Source organism: Oratosquilla oratoria, chromosome 1, assembly GCF_046742065.1.
Source record: "Oratosquilla oratoria isolate Oo_2021 chromosome 1, ASM4674206v1, whole genome shotgun sequence".
NCBI lineage: Eukaryota > Metazoa > Arthropoda > Malacostraca > Stomatopoda > Squillidae > Oratosquilla > Oratosquilla oratoria.
Genome location: NC_134777.1, coordinates 28,941,640 through 28,955,225, shown reverse-complemented (window position 1 = coordinate 28,955,225; position 13,586 = coordinate 28,941,640). Strand labels below are relative to the sequence as shown.

The 13,586-nt window shown below is 41.5% G+C and overlaps 1 protein-coding gene across 1 annotated transcript in view; it reads right to left on the bottom strand.

The window, feature by feature from the left end:
- Positions 1–1,155: 1,155 nt before the first annotated feature.
- The window catches only part of LOC143032482 (putative RNA-binding protein 19), a 52,909-nt gene continuing 40,478 nt past the window's right edge, over positions 1,156–13,586 (bottom strand). Inside the window, exons 13-17 of the mRNA XM_076197336.1 lie at positions 12,103–12,284; positions 11,551–11,664; positions 8,991–9,093; positions 1,824–1,950; positions 1,156–1,280 (exon numbers count right to left, since the gene is read on the bottom strand). Coding sequence (XP_076053451.1) covers positions 1,219–1,280; positions 1,824–1,950; positions 8,991–9,093; positions 11,551–11,664; positions 12,103–12,284 — 588 coding nt within the window. The 3' untranslated portion in view covers positions 1,156–1,218. The remainder of the gene's footprint in view (positions 1,281–1,823; positions 1,951–8,990; positions 9,094–11,550; positions 11,665–12,102; positions 12,285–13,586) is intronic.

Here is a 13,586-nt window from a genome sequence, read left to right as displayed (position 1 = left end):
CCCTTTCTTGTGGTCTATTAGTCTTCAGTAGAAACAAATCAAATTTGTGGCACATGATCTTCCCTGTCTAAATCCAAACTGTCTCAGGTTTAGTATATTATTTTCTTCCAGATGTTTTATCCATCTGTTCTTAACAACTTTTTCACACATTTTGGGTCTTCCTTGTTTCCTCTTTTATATATTGGTACAATATTGGCATTTTTCCAGTCCTTTGGTATTTTTCTTTCTTTGAGTGAACAACTTATATATTTTGTCCATTAGTTCTTCTTTATGTTCTTTTAGTATCCAATTTGCAATTCCACCTAGGCCATGTGATTTCCTGACATCAAGATTTATTAAATGATCCACTATTTCTTTTTGTTATTATTATCATTTCCCTCATGGGGTGGGATCCCACTTCACGCCCTTCATCTCAATGCTGTAAATTTTCTCTTGTGAAAACCGATTTGAAGTAATTGTTCATGACTTCAGCCATTTCTAAATTTTTTGTGTATTCTATATTTCCATGACATAGTTTCACCATTTCTTGTGTGTGTGTGAAGAGAGTGAGAGTGAGAGAGAGTGAGAGAGAGGGAGAGGAGGGAGGGAGAGAGATACAGAGACAGATGGAGAGAGAGATGGGCAGAGAGAGAGAGATGGACAGAGAGAGAGACAGACAGAGAAAGACAGGCTGAGAGAGAGATATACAGAGAGACCAACTGAGACAGAGTCTATTTACCTAGTTGCATCTCATGGGAAGGGGAGCTATGCTCGTGGTGTCCCACCTCTGTATCTTGCAGTATCTAAATTGTTCTTGTGTGTGTGTGTGTATGTGAGAGATGGGGAGAGAGAGAGAGAGAGAGAGAGAGAGAGAGAGAGAGAGAGAGAGAGAGAGAGAGAGAGAGAGAGAGAGAGAGAGAGAGAGAGAGAGAGAGAGAGAGAGAGAGAGAGAGAGAGAGAGAGAGAGAGAGTGTGAAAGGTTGGATGGCAATGACAATGAAGTGAATTTCTGGACCTGGTCAGGGTGGAGGTGGGGGAGTATCTTTCATCCTGAGGTTGTCGTCTTGTGATCTCTAGGTTATCTTTTGGGCCTCTGACTTCTCTCAGATGACAGCATTGTTACAGGTGATCACACCTTGTTGATATTAGACGTGTTTCAGAGGAAAACAATAGGAACAACTATAAATCTTTTAATGTCCAAAATCTATGAAATATTTAAATTTCAATTTACAACAGGCCCTAAGAGGCCTCCACATCTTCTTGCATAGAAACATCAATCTTGGACTTTTTCTTTGGAGGTCCTGTAAGAGTACAAGCCATGTTTAATTATCATTTTCAAAATTGTGCTTTTAGTAATCAACATTGTAATAACAGTATTAGTCACCAAGAATCTGCTTAAATCCATTACAGCATTAATTTTTTCTCCTTATAATTCTATCTATCTATAGATGGGGAGAATTACAATTAATCAGCAAGAATCTACTCAAACTATTACAGTACTATAAAAAATTTACTCCTTGTAATATTTAATACAAAATTTTTGTGTTTTTGGTTGTTTGAAATGCTTGTGTGAGTATCATGTAACTGACTGATGACTGTTACAAATCTAATGTCAAAAACTAAAACATGTCAAAACTAAAAACAGAAACTTAAACGATTTCATAATCCAGAGAATCAATTTTATTCCCAAGACCATCATGTGACCTTGTGTCTTTGTCCTTTCTTAAATGAAAGGACAAAGACAAAAGAGCAAAGACACATGGATGAAGGACAAAGATACAAGGTCACAAAAACTATGGTTTGAGAATGATTGGTTCAAACAGCAGTGAACTACAAACACAAACCTGATGCTAAGAAATGTTCAGCTGTCTTTCTACGCAATTCCTCCACAGTTTCCTCCTCCTTGGCCCATTCCAGAACCAACCGCCGTCCATAGAGATGCGTACTTCCTCCAAGGGCATCAAAGGCTTTCTAGAAATTCAAACCAAAACATTATATTTAGTTTCACAATTATATATATATATATATATATATATATATATATATATATATATATATATATATATATATATATATATATATATATATATATATCTGTTAAGAGCAGTCAAGAGTTTTTACGAGATTAGTAGAGCCTGTGTTAGAATCAGAAATGGAGAGAGTGAGTGGTTTGAGGTAAAAGTGGGACTTCGCCGAGGATGTGTCATGCTGCCTTGGCTATTCAATTTATACATAGATGGGATGGTGCAATAGGTAAATGCAAGGGTAATGGGCTTGGAAATGGTTAAAGAAAATGGAGAAAAATGGGAGATAAGCCAGTTGCTGTTTGCTGACGACACTGCACTTGTAGCAGGATCTGAGGAGGGATTAAGGAAGTTAGTGACAGAGTTTGGGAAAGTGTGTAAAAGAAGGAATTTAAAGATAAATGTGGGTAAAAGTAAGGAGTACAAGAAGAAGATGAGAGAGGAGTGGGAGGGAGTGAAGGATAGAGTAGAGCTAGGAGTGGAGGAGGAATGGGGATGGTTCAAGAAGGGAGTCACAAAGTGTACAAAGATGGTGTGTGGAACAAGAAGGATGGGAGGAAATACAAGGAAGGGTAGTGAATGGTGGGATGAGGAAACAAAGAAGGTTGTAGAAAAGAAGAAGTGAACTTTCACAGATTGGTTACAAAATAAGATAGATATGTGAGAAAGTTATAGGAAAAGGTAATGATATTTTTTGGGCTTTTATGGATCTGGAAAAGGCTTATGACAGAGTGGACAGGAGGGTACTGTGGGAGGTTTTGCAGATACATGGGATAGGAAGAAAGCTTCTAGGAGCTGTCAAGAGTTTTTACAAGAGTAGTAGAGCAGGATTAGGAGAGGAACAGAAGGAGTAATTGGTGAGGAACAGTGTGGATTTAGGACGGGTAGAGGTTGTGTAGATCAGATCTTTGTGGTAAGACAGATATGTGAGAAAGCTGTAGGAAAGGGGAAGGATGTTTTTTGGGCTTTTATGGATCTGGAAAAAGCTTATGATAGGGTAGACAGAAAGGCACTGTGGGAGGTTATGCAGATTTATGGGATAGGAGGAAAGCTTTTGGGAGCTGTCAAGAGTTTTTATGAGAGTAGAGCATGTGTTAGGATTAGAAATGGAGAGAGCGAGTGGTTTGAAGTAAAGGTGGGACTTCGTCAAGGATGCGTTATGTCGCCCTGGCTGTTCAACTTATACATGGATGGAGTGGTGCGAGAGGTGAATGCTAGGGTAGTGAGTCAGGGATTGGAGATGGTTAAAGAAAATGGAGAAAAGTGGGAGGTGAGCCAGCTGTTGTTTGCGGACGACACTGCGCTTGTGGCAGGGTCAGAGGAGGGATTGAGGAAGCTGGTGGCAGAGTTTGGGAGAGTATGTGATAGAAGAAAGCTAAAGATAAATGTGGGTAAAAGTAAGGTGATGAGATGTACAAGGGGTGAAAGTGGCAGTAGACTGGAAGTGAACATTAAGGGAGAGCGACTGGAGGAAGTGGATAGTTTTAGATACTTGGGTGCAAGTGTAGCAGGAAAAGGTGGAGTGAAGGTGGAGGTAGAATGTAGATTGAGAGAAGCGAGTAAATGCCTTGGTGGTTTAAAGAGTGTAATGAGGAATAGACATTTGGGAATGGATGCGAAGAGGAGACTGTATGAAGGAGTGATTGTGCCAACAGCACTGTATGGGGCAGAAACGTGGAACATAAGAGAAGAAGAGAGAAGGAGTTTGAATGTGTTTGAGATGAGGTGTCTGAGAAGTATGGTGGGGGTTACTAGGCTGGATAGAGTGAGAAATGAGGAGGTGAGGAGGAGAACAGGGGTAAAAAAGGATTTGGGAGATAGGGTTGATGAAAGAATATTAGGATGGTTTGGACACATGGAAAGAATGAGTGAAGAAAGACTAGTAAAAGAGGTATGGAAGGCAGATGTGGAGGGAGTGAGCATGAGGGGACGTCCTAGGATGAGGTGGATGGATGGGGTGAAGGGGGCTTTGGGGAAGAGGGAAATGTCTGTTGAGGAAGGAAGGGAGAGGACGGAAGACAGAGGTGAGTGGAGAATGGTTGTATATGGATGATGTTGTGACTGCATGAGGAGGAATGGGCGGGGGGTGGGGGGTGGGGTAGTATGTGTGAGTAAATTTTGACGCAGCCTGAAGGGATTTCTCCCCGTCCTCGCCTTATATGCAAAGGGGGACGGAGAGGGGGGGTCGCCGATTAAATGAAGCGGCCTTGCTGTGGATGTACTGTGTCTTGCGACACTGCTTCTGACCCAGGGCGGTGGGCAGGGTGCAGGGATGACCCGTCATCCAGGAGGTGCTCAGATGAGAGGAAGGGTGGGAGGGGTGTGGAGGGTATTTAGGGATGAAATGGGTGGGAGTGTTCTTATGCCTTCCCCTTTTTGGCTACCTCCCTTGGAAGGGGGAAAAAGCCTTGGTATATGTATGTATGTATGTAGTAGAGCATGTGTCAGGATTAGAAATGGAGAGTGAGTGGTTCAGGGTAGGGGTGGGACTTTGTCAGGGATGTGTTATGTTGCCCTGGCTGTTCAACTTATACATGGATGGGGTGGTGCATGAGGTAAATGCAAGGGTGGTGGGTCAGAGATTGGAGATGGTTAAAGAAAATGGAGAAATGTGGGAGGTGAGTCAGCTGTTGTTTGCGGACGACATTGTACTTGTAGCAGGATCAGAGGAGGGATTGAGGAAGTTGGTGACAGAGTTTGGGAGAGTGTGTGAAAGAAGAAAGTTGAGAATAAATGTGGGTAAATGTAAGGTGATGAGATGTACAAGGGGTGAAAGTGGCAGCAGACTGGAAGTGAGCATTAAGGGAAAGCGACTGGAGGAAGTGGATAGTTTTAGATACTTGGGTGCAAATGCGGCAGGAAAGGGTGGAGGGGAGGTGGAGGTAGAATGTAGATTGAGAGAAGTGAGTAAATGCCTTGGTGGATTAAAAAGTGTAATGAGAAATAGACATTTGGGAATGGATGCTAAGAGGAGATTGTATGAAGGAGTGATTGTGCCAACAGCACTGTATGGGGCAGAAACATGGAACACAAGGGAGGAAGAGAGAAGGAGTTTGAATATGTTTGAGATGAAGTGTCTGAGAAGTATGATGGGGATTAATAGGTTGGATAGAGTGAGAAATGAGGAGGTGAGGAGGAGAACGGGGGTGGTAAGGGAGTTGAGAGATAGAGTGGATGAAAGAGTATTGGAAAGAATGAGTGAAGATAGACTAGTAAAAGAGGTATGGAAGGCAGATGTGGAGGGAGTGAACATGAGGGGGCGACCTAGGATGAAATGGATGGATGGGGTGAAAGCTTTGGGGAAGAGGGGAATGTCTGATGAGGAAGGACGGGAGAGGACAGAAGATAGGGGATGGAAAGTGGTTGTATATGGATGATGCATGAGGTGGAATGGGTGGGGGGATGGGGGGTGAGGTAGTATATGTGAAAAAAAATTTACGCAGCCTGAAGGGCTATCTCCCCGTCTTCTCCTTTTCTGCATGCGGGGACAGAGAGAGGGGGGGGGGGTCATTGTTTTAATGAATTGGCCTTGCTGTGGATGTGCTGTGTCTTGTGACACTGCTTCTGACCCAGGGCAGTGGACAAGATGCAGGGATGACCAGTCATCCAGGAGGTGCCAAGATAGGAGGGAGGGTAGAGGGTGGAGGGGAGTGGAGTGTATTTAGGGATGGAATGGGTGGGAATGGTTTTTATGCCTTTGTTTTTTGGCTATCTCCCTTGTAAGGGGGAAAAAGCCTTTGGTATATGTATGTATGTAAAAGTAAGGTGATGAGATGTACAAGGAGAGAGGATGGCAGCAAATTGAAAGTAAGTATAAAGGGAGAGAGACTGGAGGAAGTGGATGGCTTTAGATACTTGGAGGCAAATTTGGTGTGAAAGGGAGGAGTGGAGGTGGATGTAGAATGTAGAGTGAGAGAAGCAAGTAAATGCCATGGGGGATTAAAAAGTGTAATGAGAGTCATTTGGGAATGGATGCTAAGAGGAGGTTGTATGAAAGGGTAATTGTGCCAACAGCACTGTATAGGGCAGAAATATGGAACTTAAGAGAGGAAGAGTTTAAATGTGTTTGAGATTAAATGCCTGAGAAGTATGGTAGGGGGTTACTAGGTTGGATAGAGTGAGAAATGAAGAGAAAGGAGGAGAGCAAGGGTGGAAAGGGAGTTGTTGTTGTTGTTGTTGTCGTTCCCTAGACTGTCTGTCCGAGCAGTCCCGTCTCCCCAAGGAAGGCCACAGCCGAAACTGGGTTTTCCCACAAATCCTTTATAGAGTGTATGTTGTATTGTTTGCGTGCATGATTGTGTATAATGCAGTCTTCCATTATGTGTTGTATGGTATGGGGTGAAGTGTTACATCCTGGGCAGCTGTTCACAACACGGTCGTCCAGCCTCTTCTGGTAGCTTAGAAGTGCTGGGTGGTGACCGCATCGCAGTCTGGCCAAGTGGACTCTGTCCCTACGTGGGAGAGAAGATTCAGAAGGGTGGATATCAGGGGGTCTGGCATGCAGCAGTGTGTTGTCTTTCAGTGTGTTAATGGAGCGGTGAGTGATATGATTATGAATATGTTTCCGGAGGCTGGTATTTGGTGGTTGTGGAGGAAGAGAAGAGAGTATCTGTGTGTAATAAAGGTCTTTGGGTGTAGTTTTAATGTTTCTTGGTGTGTGTGGGTGTTCTGCTATGTAGTGTAGCGGGTGTGATGTGTTTGTGGTGGCTGCAGCAAGTGTTTGTGTGCCTCTCATGTCGAGGTGGTCCTTGACTTTGAGGACTTTTGTTTCATGGTGTAAATGGTCTGTAGGTGATGTATTTGTGCAGCCTGTAATTGTTTTTAGGGCTTTGTTTTGTATGATTTGAAGGGTGTTGTGGTGTGTCTCACTGAGATTAGGAGCCCATGCAGGACTCGCATAATTCATCACTGAGCGTATGCATTGTTTGTATATTGTTATATTAGTTTCTTTGTTTTGTCCAAATGTTGTTCCAGTGATTGATTTAAGTGCGTTAAGTCTAGGTGTGCATTTGTTTTTTATGTTTGTGAGGTGTTGTTTGAAAGACATGGATGTATCGTATGTTACACCAAGAATTTTCGGTGTGTTTGTGTGTGGTATTAGAGTGTTGTTGATGTAGAGATGAGGTATGTATTTGTGTTCTTTTGTCCAGTTGGTGAGAAGTGTTGCTGTAGATTTGGTTGGAGCTATTTTGAGTCTGTTTGTGATGAACCATGTGTTGAGTGTGTCAAGGTAAGGCTAGATTATTTCTGCAGCTTTGTCTGTGTTACGATGTGTGCATGTGATTGTTATGTCGTCTGCGTAGGAAGAGATTTGTATTTCTGAGGTGTCTGGCGTGGGTAAGTCATGCATGTATAGATTAAATAATGTGGGGGATAGAACCGAGCCCTGTGGTACTCCGTTCTTAATGTTTCTGATGTGCGATGATTGGCCATTATATGACACATGAGCATTCCTGCCTGCCAGATAATTGGCCAGCCATCTTTTGGTGTTATTGTGCATGTCTGTGTTATATATTTTATTTGTTAGGTTGTGGCGGGGGATAGCATCAAAAGCTTTACTAATGTCCAATGTTATAAGAAGTGTTCTGTGGTGGGGCCTATCTGAATTGATGCTCTACGCAGATGGAAAGGGAGTTGGGAAATAGGGTTGATGAAAGAGCACTGGGATGGTTTGGATACATAGAAAGAATGAGTGAAGAAAATTAGTAAAAGAGGTGTGGAAGGCAGAGGTGGAAGGAGTGAACATGAGGGGGCAACCAAGGATGAGATGGATGGATGGGGCAAAAGGGGCATTGGGAAAGAGGGGAATGTCTGCTGAGGAAGGATGAAGATAAGAGTGAGAGGTGAATGGTTGTGTATGGATGATGCTGCAATGTATAGAAGGGAGTGGGTGGGGGATGGGGGGAGGGGTTGGGACTATGTGTGAATGATATTTTGATGCAGCCCGAAGAGACTTCTCCTCATCTTCTCTTTTTCTGTATGAGAGGATGGAGAGGGGAGGTCGTTGATTAAATGAAGCAGCTTTGCTGTGGATATGCTGTCTTGCTGCACTGCTTCTGACCCAGGGCAGTGGGTGAGATGCACAGATGACCCATCATTCAAGAATCAAGATAAGTGTGAGGAAGGGGTGGTAAATGGGAGTGGAGTATGTGGGGATGAAATGGGAGGGAGTGGATTTATGCCTTTGACTTTGGCTACTTCCCTTGTAAGGGGGAAAAGCCCTTGGTATATGTATATGTGTATATATATATATATATATATATATATATATATATATATATATAATATATATATATATATATATATATATATATATATATATATATATATATATATATATCTGCTGAGCAAGAGAAGTTGCCATAAGTATCAAAGAGCTTCAGAATGTGCTATATAGATATATAAATTGGTGTTGAGAGATCAAGTGTGAAAATTAGTACAGATGAGAGTGCTGCTTCATGGGGTACTCCATTGTACAGTCTTTTAAGCCCAGATATTTGGTTGTTTTGTGTTACTCTGCACTCATTACACAGCCCTGGTGAAACCCTACCTTCACCTGAAAATACTCTGTACATTTGTAAACCTAACACAAGCCCACATAAAAACTTCTGAAATTGATAGAAGGGTATCTTGGTCTGATCTGGAGACTAAATGTGAAAGATGGTAGGGAGATAATTTGTTCTCTCTGTCTTGCAGAACCACTACTTGCAGATACCCATTGTTGTTCCCATCAAGTGTAGAAGACAAAGACAAAAAAGAAGAAGAAGAAGAAGAAAAGAAGAGGAATTATATGAAGAAGAGGAAGAAGTGTACTATTGGTAGTGGCTAAGAGGAGTCAGTCATGGGAGGTTGCAACCTCACACAACATGCCTGGTGATCTTATTGGACAATATTTTTTAAGAGAGGAATACATCTGATGCACTGTTAAATATTATAAACACTACACAGGCCAATTATAGATTAATCTTCAGTGGTCATGTTACTTACTTTTGCATCTTCCTTTGTGATAAATTCAACAAAGCCAAAACCTCTATGCTCTGTGCTTCCTATTTTGCCAGGTAGGCGGACGGATTTCAACTCCCCAAAAGTCCTGAAAAGAGCATAAATCTTTTATTTTCTTGGAAAATACATGATAAATCACTAGTTTCATTTCTTATAATAATAATAATAAAATCCATCCAAAAACAACCAAGCCTACTTGAACTAATTAGAGCAATGGCTCAGAAATAAGAGAATGGAAGCCTCAACCAAAAATCATCAAAGCATACTCCAGACATGCATAATAAAACACATACAAACACGTATACCTATTGTAAAACAAAATGGCCAGTCTCCTCCATTGGAAAAAACAGTAGTACATACATACATGTACCAAGGCTTTTTTCCCCTTACAAGGGGGGTAGCCAAAAAGAAAAAGGCATAAAATCATTCCCACCCATTCCATCCCTGAATACACTCCACACCCCTCCAGCCTCCCTCTTATCTTAGCACCTCCTGAATGACGGGTCATCCCTGCACCTTGTCCACTGCCCTGGGTCAGAAGCAGTGTCGCAAGACAAAAACAGTAGTGAGAAATGAAAAGTTGGACTATAGAGGAACAACTAGTGGAGGACCCCAGGGTTCAGTTCTGGCACATGTTATGTTCCTATTGTATATAAATAATGAGGAATGGAACAGAAACCTATTCAAAGTTATTTGCTGATGATGCAATCACAAAAGAATTGAAAAGTGAAGACTGCAAACTCCTACTGGAAGACCTAGATAATGCTTGTGAATGGAACAAGGAGTGGAAAAAGAATTTCAATACAAAGAAATGTAACATATTGGATCTAGCAGAAGGAAATTAATTAATGGCACAAACAAAGGACCGTCCTGCATGAACAGGTTTGTTTGGTACATCTCAAAACAATCTTCCAAATGTTCATTCAGTAGTTCCAAGTATCGGTCTGCATTCATCAAAACATTCCTCGGTAAGATCACAAATTTCCCCACACCGTGGTAACCAAAAGCACCCCAGACCATTAATTTATCTGGATAGTTAACAGTCCCTTGAATGAATTTTGTGTTCTGGCTGCTGATATGCTTTACCACCTCGGTTCCCAGTGACACTGAATACAGCCTCATCACTCCATAACACCCATAGCCACTTCTCCTTATCCCACTGCAGATATTTTTTGCACAAAGCAACCCTACTTTTCCTCTGTTTAAGGGTGACAATAAGTTTCTTACAAGCAGTGTGGTGCAAGAACTTCAGGTCATTGTGGAGATGGTGCTGCACTGTTCTTACAGACACATGAGCCAGAAACACAGGGTTCTTTTCCTTTAATTCTGGTGCTGTTATACATAGTTTACTATCCATCTACCTCCTGAGCATCTTTAAAGTATGTGGAGTAATTTTAAATGGTCTCCCTTTTGACTATTTCTGTAGTGGTGGGTCGGTATTTCCACAGTCACGGAATTTCTTTGTCCACCGCTGTACACTGCATATTGAAATGTCAGTTATAGATGCTGTTTCTTTATTAGACTTTCCTGACTTACAGAGTGAGGTAACAGCAGCAAGCTGTTTACTTGTCAGCTCTTTAACTTTACCCATCACCACACAATCACCACAAACTGCCCCCTTTGTACACAGACTAAATTCATCTCTCAACTTTGACCTGTAGACGGTAGAATTAATTTTTAGATGCACTAAAAACCCACTATTATTTGGATTTAAGAAAAGAAGGAAATAACGAATTTCCTTATATTTCGATCACAGCAAGTGATCGAAATATACGGAAATTCGTTATTTCCTTCTTTTCTTAAATCCAAATAATAGTGGGTTTTTAGTGCAATTACTAATGTGTAACGACATTACTGGACAGTAATTTTTAGATGTTTTCCACTTCTATTAGGTGGTTTTATTCAGACATTGTGAAGTTGACGTGTTCATGTAGCCACAGCTCATGTGTCAAGTAATTTGGCAGATTTGGAATGAAGGGATCTCCCCGTCTTCTCTTTTTCTGCATGAGGGGATGGAGAGGGGGGTCGCCGTATTTATGAAGCAGCCTTGCTGTGGATGTGCTGTGTCTTGCGACACTGCTTCTGACCCAGGGCAGTGGACAGGATGCAGGGATGACCCGTCATCCAGGAGGTGCCAAGATAAGAGGGAGGGAGGAGGGAAGAGGGGAGTGGAATATATAGGAAATGGAATGGGTGGGAGTGGTTTCTATGCCTTTTTCTTTTTGGCTACCCCCCGTATGAAGGGGAAAAAGCCTTTGGTATAAGTATGTATGTACTAGAGGGTTGTAACCAAAAAATAACAAAATGTCTGGCAGTCCCTCTCATGCCAAACATTTTGACTTAGACTTTACAAGGGGAAAGAGGCCCTTGGTATATAGATAGATGGGTATGAAACACAAGTCACAATTTCACAATTATAGACCCATGAATTCTATTTATGGGTGCACCCTTGCCTAATGGTATGGTACAGCCACAACAGACATATTGATCAAATGTTGGAGCGAGGTTACACCTTGAGACTAGAACCAAACAAGGAATGACTTACCTGAATAACTGTCGAATTTCTTTTAATGTTGCTTGGAATGGCACATTCTTCACCAAAAGTTTGGAGGTTTGCTTCCCAGCATCATGCATTTTACGTGCACTCTTGATTTTGGTTCTGAGAATCATACAAATATATAGTTGTTAATAAAAGAAAAAAAGAATATATATACACCAAACCCCCAACATTTGCTACTTCCATTTTCATGGGTTCACAAATACACATATTTTTTCAGTACACCTTAACCGTATTTGATTCATTATATATAGTGCTTGCTGTATCAATGTAGGTCACTTGTATGTTTACAAGGGAGAAAGAGAAAGAGAGAGTGCTAAAGAAAATGAGAGACAACATGAAAGATTGTGAGAGAACAAAAGAGAAAGAGAGAGAGAAAGCTTTCACTTACAAATAAATCAATGGTTCAGGGATATGGGAAATGGGGCACTGGGTAGGAACAAGTTAAATACCCTTGAAATATGTTTAAAGAATACTGAAAGAAAGAAAGAAAAAAAGAAAGAAAAAAGAAAAAACAGAGAAAACAGAAACAATACTTACGATAGAGTTTTTTCTGATAGCCTAAGCTGTAAGGTGTGTTCTTCCAACACTGATTCTTGCATATCCTTCAGAGCCTTTTGAGTATCCTTTCTCTTCATAAATTGTACAAACCCATAACCCCTTGAAAGGCCTCTTTGTTTAGCAATTAATACAGAATATATGGGACCTATGTGTTCAAAATGCTGAAAAGGAAAATATACACTTCCATTATACAGAAAACATTGAACATGTTACCTTATGCTGTCTACATTCACTAACTCCACTAAATCTCTCTAAAGAATAATCTGTGGGTAAACCTAGTGGTTACATTCAGATCTCTTGTGGCTGTTGGTCTCATTTAAAAGATCCAAGTCAACTGACAGATTTATAGTGTCTTGCTGCACTGCTTCTGGCCCAGGGCGATAGGCGAGATGCAGGGATGACCTGTTATCCAGGAGGAGCCAAGATGAGAAGGAGGGAAGGAGGGAGGAGCGGTGAGTGGGGGTGAAGTGGGTGGAGATGAGATGGGTAGGAGTGGAATTATGCCTTTTGACTTTAGCTACCTCCCTCTCAAAATGGGGGTGGCACAGTCAAAGCATATACCCAATACACACTTATCCCATGCCCATGCAAACATCTCTTCATTGCTTCTCCCATTATAACATCTAATGGACGAAAGGTCAACCTTCTTCCCACCAAACTGCAGGTCACAAGCAATGCAGCAAGACACAGCCAGAGCTGATTTACTCCCACTGCTTTATTATATGATGAGTCCCACCCCCATCCACTCAAGAAATTTAAAACCACTCTCCATTCACTCCTATCTTTAGGACTCTTGGTTCCTTGTTCAAAAGACATTCTTCTTGTATCCAGTCCCCCCTTCACCTTGTTCATCCACCTCATTCTTGATCATTCCCTCATGTTCCCTCCATTCAATTTTCTTCTCCACATTTTCTTTCATTCATTCTTTCCATGTGACATAACCATCTCATTATTCTTTGATTTACGCAATTTGCCACCTCCCTTGTCACCCCCCCCAACTCTCCACTTAACCTCCACATTTCTCCCATTATCCAGTCTTGAATCACACACCACACTTCTTAAAAACTTCATTGCAAATACATTTATGCTCTTCATTTCTGTCTCCTTGAAATTCCAGGCAGGTCTTTGACCCAAATGATGTCTTGGGCACAATCACTCCTTTTTACAGTTTTTTCTTTGTGCTCATCCCTAGATATCTATTTCTAATGATTTTTCATTCCTCCCCAGACATTCATTTGCTCCCCATAAACTATAATTCACCTCCACCCACACTACATTCCCTACTACATGCATCCTTAATCCCTTCGATACGATGACGCCTACGTAGGCGCCATGAGGAGCAAGTGGGTACATGAGGATGCCGATGTTGGTGTCTTGATTATATATATTGTAGTTGTACCTGCATGACCCCCATACTATGTAAACTGGCTTCATCATATTTTCTATGGTTATCAAAATTCAAG